An 11,372-nucleotide genomic window follows, 5' to 3' on the forward strand; every position below is an offset into this window, starting at 1 on the left:
AGAGAAGGTGGGTCCCACCCTTCAATTGCATTTGGTAAGCCATGGGTGATGGCATGCATGTGGTGATGCTTCCATGGCTGGCTTTTGGTCACACGATCCCATTCCTTCATCTCTCCATAGCCTTAGCCAAATCTGGCATCCGAATTTCCTTCCTCACTCCTCCTAGAAACATCCAAAGGCTCCCCAAGATCCCACCACATCTAACGGCTCTAATCAATCTAGTCGAGCTTCCTTTGCCAGCCGTTGATGGCCTGCCCGAAGGCGCTGAAGCCACCATCGATATCCAACATGGGAGCGACGAGTACTTGAAGAAGGCATACGATCTCTCATACCCAACCTTTGAGCAGTTCATTGCCGCGCAATCACCTGATTGGATCATCCACGATCTCTTCCCCAGCTGGACGTCCAAGATCTCACGTGAGTTCGGCATTCCACACGTGCTATTCTCTGCGTTCTCTGCGGCTGTGATGGCTTTCATAGGACCGTTGGAATCGGCCATGATCGGAGATGACCTAAGAAAACTATGGCCATCACCAGAGAGTTTGGCAACTCAACCTAAGTGGTTTGAATTCGATTCATCTATCGCCTTCCGTCCTCATGAGACTGATGGCGTCTACCGTTCGTTCTTCAGCCCGAATGCTTCAGGGCTGTCGGATTTGGATCACGTGCTGCTAGCATTGCAAGGATGCTCGGCGATGGCCATTCGGACTTGTACTGAGTTTGAAGGAGAGTACTTGAGCTTACTACCGAAGTTATACAAGATACCGGTCATTCCGGTCGGATTATTTCCACCGGCGCTACCAGATAAGAGAGAAACCACCGATCCCAAGTGGGCCACCACACTCAAATGGCTAGATGATCGGCCCACCAGATCAGTGGTGTATGTTTGCTTTGGGAGTGAGTGTAAATTGAGCAGTGATCAAGTTTACGAAATTGCCCATGGGCTTGAACTGTCTAACTTGCCATTTCTATGGGCACTCAGGAGTCCAATTTCGTCAACCGATGACGTTGATACCCTACCATCGGGATTCGAGAGCCGGATCGGTAGTCGTGGGATCGTACATTTGGGTTGGGTCCCTCAGTTGGAGATACTGGCCCACCCTTCCATTGGTGGATATTTTTTTCATGCTGGGTGGGGGTCTATCATCGAGACCGTCCAGTATGGGCATGCCATGGTCGTCTTGCCTCTGGCGAACATCCAGCCGTTGGATGCTAGGCATATGGTGGATAAGGGTCTGGCTATTCAAGTTGAGATAAACAACGATGGGTCATTCCACAGGGATGCAATCTCCCAGTCTCTGAGGCGGGCTATGGTTGAAGAAGGAGGAGAAAGGATTAGGCTCAAATCAATGGAAATGAGTGCTGTTTTCCGCGATCAGAAGCTCCACCAAAGCTACGTGAACGGATTTATCAGTTTCTTGAAAAGCTCTTAAATCTAAGTAGGAAACAACTGATCTGAAATAATATGTAAGATGTTGTCATTAGTATACCCTTTAAAAAGAATTCATCCAAAAATAGACAACCTACTTCTCCCCTGTCTATGGAAAAAACATGAAGTTGTATGGATCCTACAGTATGTGGACCCCACCATAATGTGTGTCTGAATTTCACACTGATCACTGGAATTATGAATTGTTGAATTGTCTTGATTTTTGGGTCCCATGACTAAATTTTTATGTGTTTTATCCATGTTATTCATCCAATTTGTTAGATTATTTTATGGCATGACCCCAAAAATGAGGCAGATCATAGGATCCTGCTTGGGTGGTAGACTCTCGGGAGTTTCAACACCCGGTCAGGGGTTCGGAGTATCCATAGGTGGTGAAATTCCACTAGCGTGAGTGTGTGGTGTGTGTGTGTGATAAAAGGCAGATCATAACCTCAGGTACGCCACACCTAGGAAACAATAGTGATTGAAACAACTGTTGAGGGTCAAATATTGCATATCAGACCCAATTATTACCTGAATTTATGGACATGATACTATTTAATGCACCAGTTTAATCGTGTTTGTGATGCAAGGTGTATTTATGAGCATGGACTGAAAAAGGATGCTAAAAGCATGGATTTAACGTTCAGAATGCACCAAGGCAAGGGACGGACTCCAGGGGACAAAGATCGAAGAAATTACATGCCAGGGGTCCGAGAAAATTGAGAAACTGAAGCTCAAGTGGCCTGAAAGTCAGCCAGAATGCAAGATCACTGGGTTTCCATCATCTGTTTGGCTCGAAACTTTATACATGGCTCGAGGACCAAGAACTAACCGTACACGTCAAATTTCAGCCATTGGATCCTCGTGAAAGTGGCTGAACTAACAGATCAGTCCATAAAATCCTGATTTGGGGCCCACCCGCTGTCCAGATACGCTTTAACTTCGGCCCCCACGGCTCAAATGAAATGGGGAACAAGATGGATGGTGTGGATTTCTCATAATCATTGTACAGTGTACATAGTACACTTTTTGCACTAAGAGTGCATGGCAACAGGGACGTCTCTTCTTCAAAACAAACAGAACTCTGTTTCTGGTATGAAACAGAGCCTGCGGATGATCTCAGTGGGCCATCATCATGGTCCAAATGCTCAATCTGACCCGTCCATCATGCAGAGGGGTTCGATTTACCCAAACCCATGTTGATATTATATACCCATGCACCCATACATGCTGGTTTCAACGGTCACAAACGGACAGCCCTGCACTGATTGCAGCGTGATTACCACCTTGGCCGCATCCATAACATTCCAAAGCCGGACACATCTAGCTGAAATTTTGTTGTAAAGACAATTGACGCAGTGGATTTCGAAGATACCAAGTACGTGGACCCCACCAACTCTCATCAGAGCCTTCCGTTTCGGTCTCTGCTGCGGAAGCTTGAACAGGGACTTGCGGCCGATCTCTTTGGGCCAACACCGTGCATCAACGGTCAGATCTGAACCGTTTATGAGACTCAAACCGCTCCTCTCACTTAGGCCTAGGTGGATAGATTTCAGAATGCATCGGAGATCGGTTTTTGATCGTCCGAACGGAAGATAGACGGAGGAACTGTTTCAATTGATGGGCTGCACTAAACCTGAGAAAAAATACTCCTTCTCGACTGAAATTTCAAAAGGAATTCCATGGACGGGTCGGATTTCTCGTCTGACATCAATCCTGGGCCCACCGACTTCAACAGCGTAAGATTTACGCATTACGCACGGCCAGACGCAAACGACTTTCGTGGGCCATTGTGCGATCGTATTGATGGTCGGATCCATGATCTGGACCGTACACATGTTACAACAGGTGGCCATAACCCTAGCCAAGATATCAGAATCAAGAGATGAATTGATTTCGCGCCGGAATTCTTCTCCAGAAGGTGAGTAGTTTCGCATGGCGCTTTCGCACATTACTGGGTTGCATAAGGGAACTTTCGCATGAAGTTCTTGGACTCGAGCCGACCTACAGAAGAGTATAAGAGGAGAAGCACATGAGGAGGCCAAGGATGGAAGTGAAGAAAGGAGAAAGGGCAGGGATCTAAGGCTTGGGGCTGGACGTCTACATAGAGAGTTTGTTTTTTTTAAGTTTTAATTCTTTTATTTTTATTTATTTATTATTAGTTGAGAGATCAAGCCCGATCATGTTGGGCTAAACCTCTTAGCTAGGGCTAAGAGGTGAAGCTTGTAGTGTGATGGGAGAACTTGTTGCTTGTGCCTTTTGTTTAGATTGAAGGGGTTTTTTGATTTAATTTTATTATGGGAATATTTTTAGTTTTTAATGGCCTGTTGTGACTGAAATTACAATGGGTTTGCAATGGCTTTGAGTATTTCTTTTTCCTTATTTTGATTATGACGTCAGGAAGCCCTGTTGTTCGCCATCGTCTCCTGGGCATGGTCGGATGTCGGTACCCTTCCTAACCTTCATAATCATCTGATTGGTTGGTAATTAATTTAATTCTATTGTTGACTTTGTCTCCTGGGCATGGTTTGGTGATGGAATCCATTCTAATTCATATACCTTTCACCCCTTGAAAACTATATCAAAGGAAGTCTAGTCAATTTCCATGATTTCTGAAGCAGGCATAAGATCTCCCTGATCCCTACAAGTGGATCCTCTGAATCCCTAGTTTTTCTTCCTCTAAATTCCTTAAGTTTTACATTAATCTCTCACCATTATTCATCAATTTATATTTGATTTAGATTGCATCTTAGGCTAGTTCTATTTCTAGTTAGTTTCAGGAAACGTACAAGTTTCAGTCCCTGTGGATTCGACCTCGGTCTTACCGAGTTTATTACTACATCACAACCCTATACTTGGGGAGTGAACAAGTTTTTGGCGCCGTTGCCGGGGACTGACGGTTACGTTTTTCTGAAATTAATTAGTTTTAGAATTAGGTTGGGATTAGGATTTTACTAACTTTAGGTTAAAGGTTTTTATTTTATTTTATTTTTAGAAACTAACCTGTTTTCCTGTTTTGTAGGTTCCTGAAATAACTTCTAAATTGGTAATCCCTTTCTAACTCCTCTACTTTTTCTATTTTTAGAATTAGGGTTTGAATTTTAGAAATTTTCTAATTCTGGAACTTTCCTTTTTAGGAACTAACTTTCTATTTTTATTAACTTTCTAATTCTAACTCTTTTAGAATCTAACTTTGTTTCCTAATTTATTTTTAGAAATTTTCACTTGTAGACTTTTTGTTTAAAAACTAACATTACTTTAGAATTTTTAAATTTAGAAACTAATTTCTGTTGTTTTCTTTTGTAGGATCTTAATATAAGAATCTCTAGTCTGGTAACATCTTTCTAACTTCTCCTCTTACTCTATGTATTGTTGTAGGATTTTTCTTTTTTTCTAGGATTAGACTCAGAGTTAGGGTTCTACCATGGAAGCATGGGTACGTGCATATGCCGAGATGGATAAGAGATATTGGGGAATGCCTGAGGGTTGTGGAATTCAACGTATACCTCAAGATTCTTCTCCATCAAGAACAGACATTGAGAACCGACTAAAACGTTATGTTCCATCTGTTAATAGGGCCGTATATGATCGTAATTATGGAAACGAGGATTATTATCAACAATCATATTCTCCCATGTATGATCAGTATGACTATTACCAGGGGAAACATCAAAATTTGGAAGATGAACCAACTATATGCTATAATGATTACCCTCTTGGATACCCTACCATCGATATCCAATCAGAAACAATCCAAGAGGATTTAGCTCAGCGTAGCCTGGCCTATCTCACGGAAATGAGAAAATCGTTGGAAGCGCTTAATTCGCGCCTTGATAAGATAGAGGAGGCTCGGTTATCTCAACCACAATTCATTCCAGAAATACAATGCGAGAAAAGTGATCCTAACTCACTTTGGAAGAACTCTGGAATTACAAATGAGGAGTTGGATTCTATCAATGAGCATATGGTTCAATTTTCCGATGAGTTGATCTCAATGACTGTTCAAAGGAATGGTCAAGATGCGTGGGTATCTTTCAAATACAGTGATGATGACACACTTTCCTCACATGACACACAGGATCTCAATGATGACGTAGAGGTTAGTTTTTTCAAATCTCAACCGAACTTAGGTGTAGAATGTGAGGAGAGCAACCCCATCCCAAGTGTGTACTGCACAGAATTAGACAATGATGCTTATTGGGATGATGATCATGAATATACAGCCCAAAGTCCCCTAGAATCAATCTCAAGTTTGGTCCAGGTCAATGATCAAGACGTACATGAAGTGGTCGGTCATAATAAGCCACTCCCCTCACCTGACATGTCTGATTTTAAGGTGGAGGATGAGCCCCTTACAATAGACCCTTCTAACTCTTGTGAAACATGTTTGGACCACTCCTCTGAATTAAATGATGATCTGATTCGGGAGAAGGACGAGTTGCTTGCTACGACCTTGGAAATTGAAACCACTAAGTTGAGGCCACCATCTGAGCTGTACACGTTTGACAATTCAACACCTCGATTGAGTAGTTTCAATGAACAAAGTGATCACATCGATGCTTCCCCTATTGATTTTCAATCTATCTGTACAGGGCTGGAGCAAGAGAGCACACCTCCGTTTACCTTTAAAGACAATGGATTCCTTGGGCAGATCATCACAAGTTTTAATGTGGAAAATGAGTCACCCTCAGCTGAATGTCCCAACTCTTTTGATGATTGTTTGGCACACTTTGCAGATTCAAATGATCCCATGATAAGAGACATAGTGAATGCCTTGCAAGACAACATCTCGGTAGTCATCACTGACCGAGAGAACCCTTACTTTGAAGCCCCTTCTTCCATAGATCCTGAATGTTTACCATTAAGGGAGGAGGAGCTGAAAATTGAGCCGAAGTTTGAAACTTCGGAATGTGTTGAGACTACATCACTTTTTAAGAAGTTTTCTAAACTTTATTTACGTGTAGTCTCTGATTCACCATGGAGTACTAACGTTGAAACTTCTTCTGTCACAGGTGAATCGTATATATGTTGGATACCTCAAGCACTTCAACGAAAAATTTCTTATGAGGTACATAAGTTTCTATGGAAGGTAATGCTCCAAGGCGTCCAAGCCTATTGCAAAAAGGGCTTTTGGATGATCCTGTTGAGGAACTTACTGAGAAACTTATCAAGATACTGGCCGAAAGAGGAACCTTGCGGCTTGACTCAGTAGTTTTTCCTTGCTTTCTTAGGACTAGGGTAGTTGCTTTATGCTGTTTTAGGATAGATGGTAAACTTAGCACTCCTGGGAGGCAACCCAGCTCTTCATTTCATTTCGTTTTTATCATTAGTTAGTTCAATGTTTGTGGGTAACATTACTGCAAACCCTCACGAGACTACAACTCGTCCACTAGGAGCAACCTAGGGGTTTAAAGGCTTGTTGCATATGCTAAATGCAATCGAGAGCACCTGCGAAAGTGGTATAGGTAGGATTTTGTCTTTACTTTTGTTAATTTCTCTCTTGTACTGACCCCCTTTTACGTAAATAGCTATGGAAAACCTCTTGATTCTTTCAGGTATTATCTTCCTATCACTTCTCATTTACTTATTTTGTCCCATGTGCATTGCATGTTTATTTCTTTTACATTGAGGACAATGTAGATTTTTGGTTGGGGGTGAGAGATTAGGTTTCCTAATCAGTGTTTCTTGATCTTGAGCAAAAGTTGTGAAAATTTTTAATTTTTCAGGCTTTCTGATGAATTCGAAGTGATTTTGACGGCCATCTAGGGCACTTAGAATCTCAAGATGCGTAATGTTGGTACTTTATGACTCTTAGATTCAGTTATCTATTAAATTTCATAGCTAAGTTTGAATTGTTAATCCATTACTAGAATTTGTAAACATTGATTGAGACATGAATTCGCAGGACACATCTCGCGTGCATATTAAGGTTTCAGTTCGATATTGAAGGATTAACTTGGTAATCACTAAACATGAAAGGAACCAACTTGGAAAATTGAATGTATTGGGCGAACAGTCTTCACCATAGGTTTGCTCCCTATAGGTGAGGATTCGATTCCCCATGGATGATATTTGAAAAAGAGTTGGGTGTACAGTCTTTACTTTAGGTTTGCTCCCTATAGGTAAGGATTTGATCCCTCTTCTTGGCGTTACTTCTAATGTAAAAGTCAAAAATTAAAAGAATAAAAAGATAATGTGTAAGCCAAGTTGGGTTATCGTGAATTCTCTTAGTTGTTACCAATGATATCCTTAAATATCGAGGTGAATCTTAATGTTGACAAGTCGAGATTAGACTATACATCCATGGAATTCAATATTTAGAATTATTCTAATTGATGGATTAATATTTTGAACTTGATTATGAAGTTTACCGTGAGCTTGATTCCAGGAAAAAGTAATGCCAACATTCATGAATCTTAGAATTCGAGTATCTGAATTGTTTTTTTTCATAAATCACTTGAGTTATAAAAATTGTCCTGTAATTCTCAATTTATCTTTCGCATACCTTGCTCGGGACTAGCAAGATGCTGGTTGGGGGTTGTGTTGAGGGTCAAATATTGCATATCAGACCCAATTATTACCTGAATTTATGGACATGATACTATTTAATGCACCAGTTTAATCGTGTTTGTGATGCAAGGTGTATTTATGAGCATGGACTGAAAAAGGATGCTAAAAGCATGGATTTAACGTTCAGAATGCACCAAGGCAAGGGACGGACTCCAGGGGACAAAGATCAACAAATTTACATGACAAAGATCCGAGAAATTCAAGAAATTGAAGCTCAAGTGGCCTGAAAGTCAGCCAGAATGCAAGATCACTGGGTTTCCATCATCTGTTTGGCTCGAAACTTTATACATGGCTCGAGGACCAAGAACTAACCGTACACGTCAAATTTCAGCCATTGGATCCTCGTGAAAGTGGCTGAACTAACAGATCAGTCCATAAAATCCTGATTTAGGGCCCACCCGCTATCTAGATACGCTTTAACTTCGGCCCCCACGGCTCAAATGAAATGGGGAACAAGATGGATGGTGTGGATTTCTCATAATCATTGTACAGTGTACATAGTACACTTTTTGCACTAAGAGTGCATGGCAACAGGGACGTCTCTTCTTCAAAACAAACAGAACTCTGTTTCTGGTATGAAACAGAGCCTGCGGATGATCTCAGTGGGCCATCATCATGGTCCAAATGCTCAATCTGAGCCGTCCATCATGCAGAGGGGCTCGATTTAGCCAAACCCATGTTGATATTATACACCCATGCACCCATACATGCTGGTTTCAACGGTCACAAACGGACAGCCCTGCACTGATTGCAGCGTGATTACCACCTTGGCCGCATCCATAACATTCCAAAGCCGGACACATCTAGCTGAAATTTCGTTGTAAAGACAATTGACGCAGTGGATTTCGAAGATACCAAGTACATGGACCCCACCAATTCTCATCAGAGCCTTCCGTTTCGGTCTCTGCTGCGAAAGCTTGAACAGGGACTTGCGGCCGATCTCTTTGGGCCAACACCGTGCATCAACGGTCAGATCTGAACCGTTTATGAGACTCAAACCGCTCCTCTCACTTAGGCCTAGGTGGATAGATTTCAAAATGCATCGGAGATCGGTTTTTGATCGTCCGAACGGAAGATAGACGGAGGAACTGTTTCAATTGATGGGCTGCACTAAACTTGAGAAAAAATACTCCTTCTCGACTGAAATTTCGAGAGGAATTCTATGGATGGGTCGGATTTCTCGTCTGACATCAATCCTAGGCCCACCGACTTCAACAGCGTAAGATTTACGCATTACGCACGGCCAGACGCAAACGACTTTCGTGGGCCATTGTGCGATCGTATTGATGGTCGGATCCATGATCTGGACCGTACATATGTTACAACAGGTGGCCATAACCCTAGCCAAGATATCAGAATCAAGAGATGAATTGATTTCGCGCCGGAATTCTTCTCCAGAAGGTGAGTAGTTTCGCATGGCTCTTTCGCACATTACTGGGCTGCGTAAGGGAACTTTCGCATGAAGTTCTTGGACTCGAGCCGACCTACAGAAGAGTATAAGAGGAGAAGCACATGAGGAGGCCAAGGATGGAAGTGAAGAAAGGAGAAAGGGCAGGGATCTAAGGCTTGGGGCTGGACGTCTACATAGAGAGTTTGTTTTTTTTAAGTTTTAATTTTTTAATTTTTATTTATTTATTATTAGGTGAGAGATCAAGCCCGATCATGTTGGGCTAAACCTCTTAGCTAGGGCTAAGAGGTGAAGCTTGTAGCGTGATGGGAGAACTTGTTGCTTGTGCGTTTTGTTTAGATTGAAGGGGTTTTTGATTTAATTTTATTATGGGAATATTTTTAGTTTTTAATGGCCTGTTGTGACTGAAATTACAATGGGTTTGCAATGGCTTTGAGTATTTCTTTTTCCTTATTTTGATTATGACGTTAGGAAGCCCTGTTGTTCGCCATCGTCTCCTGGGCATGGTTGGATGGCGGTACCCTTCCTAACCTTCATAATCATCTGATTGGTTGGTAATTAGTTTAATTCTGTTGTTGACTTTGTCTCCTGGGCATGGTTTGGTGATGGAATCCATTCTAATTCATATACCTTTCACCTCTTGAAAACTATATCAAAGGAAGTCTAATTAATTTCTATGATTTCTGAAGCAGGCATAAGATCTCCCTGATCCCTACAAGTGGATCCTCTGAATCCCTAGTTTTTCTTCCTCTAAATTCCTTAAGTTTTACATTAATCTCTCACCATTATTCATCAATTTATATTTGATTTAGATTGCATCTTAGGCTAGTTCTATTTCTAGTTAGTTTCAGGAAACGTACAAGTTTCAGTCCCTGTGGATTCGACCTCGGTCTTACCGAGTTTATTACTACATCACAACCCTATACTTGGGGAGTGAACAACAACCATCATTAAAAACGTCTTGAAGGCTACAAATCAACCTGATCTTTGGTTTTTTTTTTTCCTTTTATCCAGATTCTTGTGACCTAGTCAATAGATAAAATAGGTATAGGCTCCATTAGGGAGACCTGAAGTTGTCCATAGTAGCATTGGGGGTGCTGGGCCTGTACATGGATATGATAGGCAGTCCTGGATTCCTGTTTTCAGGCCGGGAGGCCCGAATCTCTGTCTCTTTTTGTATATAAATACAATCATACTTAAAAAAAAAAAAGCTCTTGTGACCTAGTAAATAGGTAGGATGACAATAAACATCATAGTGGGTCCTAAGTTTTTTATGTTGGGATTACTATTTCTTATGGTATGGTACACCTCAGACTTGGATCTACCTAATTTTTGGGCTCATGCCCTGTGATGACCTGAAAAAAATGGATGGGATGATAAGACATATACATCATGGTGAGTCCCACAAAGCTTTCTAGCATCACACAATGCTAATGTTGGTGCAAAATTAGGCCACCCTATGATGCATGTGTTATACAAAGAGAAACAATTGAGAAAAAAAAAACGTTCATCGTTGCTTTTTTACAGGGCCCATCATGATGATTATGTAAAATACATTTGGACTATTATATGAAATACAAAAAAAAAAAGAAAAAAAGAAAAGAAAAGGGACAATTTATGTTTCAAGTGGGCCACATTGAGGGAAATAATTTGGAGGGTTGGTGTTGCCTTGTACACTTATTTCCAATTCCATGGTCCACCTAAATCATTGACGGGGATGGCTTTTGATCCCTATGCCTAAAATTAGGTCACAATGCTTGCAGTAAAATTTAGAAACACATCACGGTGAGGCACTGTCAAAGGCATAGTAGGCTTTTCACCGTGGTAAATATCCAACATCAAAGCATCTTCGCATAATTTCATATATATTCTGAGAATATAGAATATATTCAGAGGAATGTTCATATAAAAATTCCTTTGGAATAAAAGTAAAATTATTTGGCACAGATGCCCAGATTCGAA

General features: G+C 41.3%; 1 protein-coding gene across 1 annotated transcript; it reads left to right on the forward strand.

Annotated features, from left to right (window-relative positions):
• LOC131229287 (putative UDP-rhamnose:rhamnosyltransferase 1) lies at positions 1–1,524 on the forward strand. Its single transcript, XM_058225199.1, has one exon. It carries the CDS (start codon positions 42–44, stop codon positions 1,431–1,433), a length of 1,392 nt encoding a protein of 463 aa, XP_058081182.1. The 5' UTR covers positions 1–41; the 3' UTR covers positions 1,434–1,524.
• Positions 1,525–11,372: the final 9,848 nt, after the last annotated feature.

This window comes from Magnolia sinica, chromosome 16 (genome assembly GCF_029962835.1).
Source record: "Magnolia sinica isolate HGM2019 chromosome 16, MsV1, whole genome shotgun sequence".
Lineage (NCBI taxonomy): Eukaryota > Viridiplantae > Streptophyta > Magnoliopsida > Magnoliales > Magnoliaceae > Magnolia > Magnolia sinica.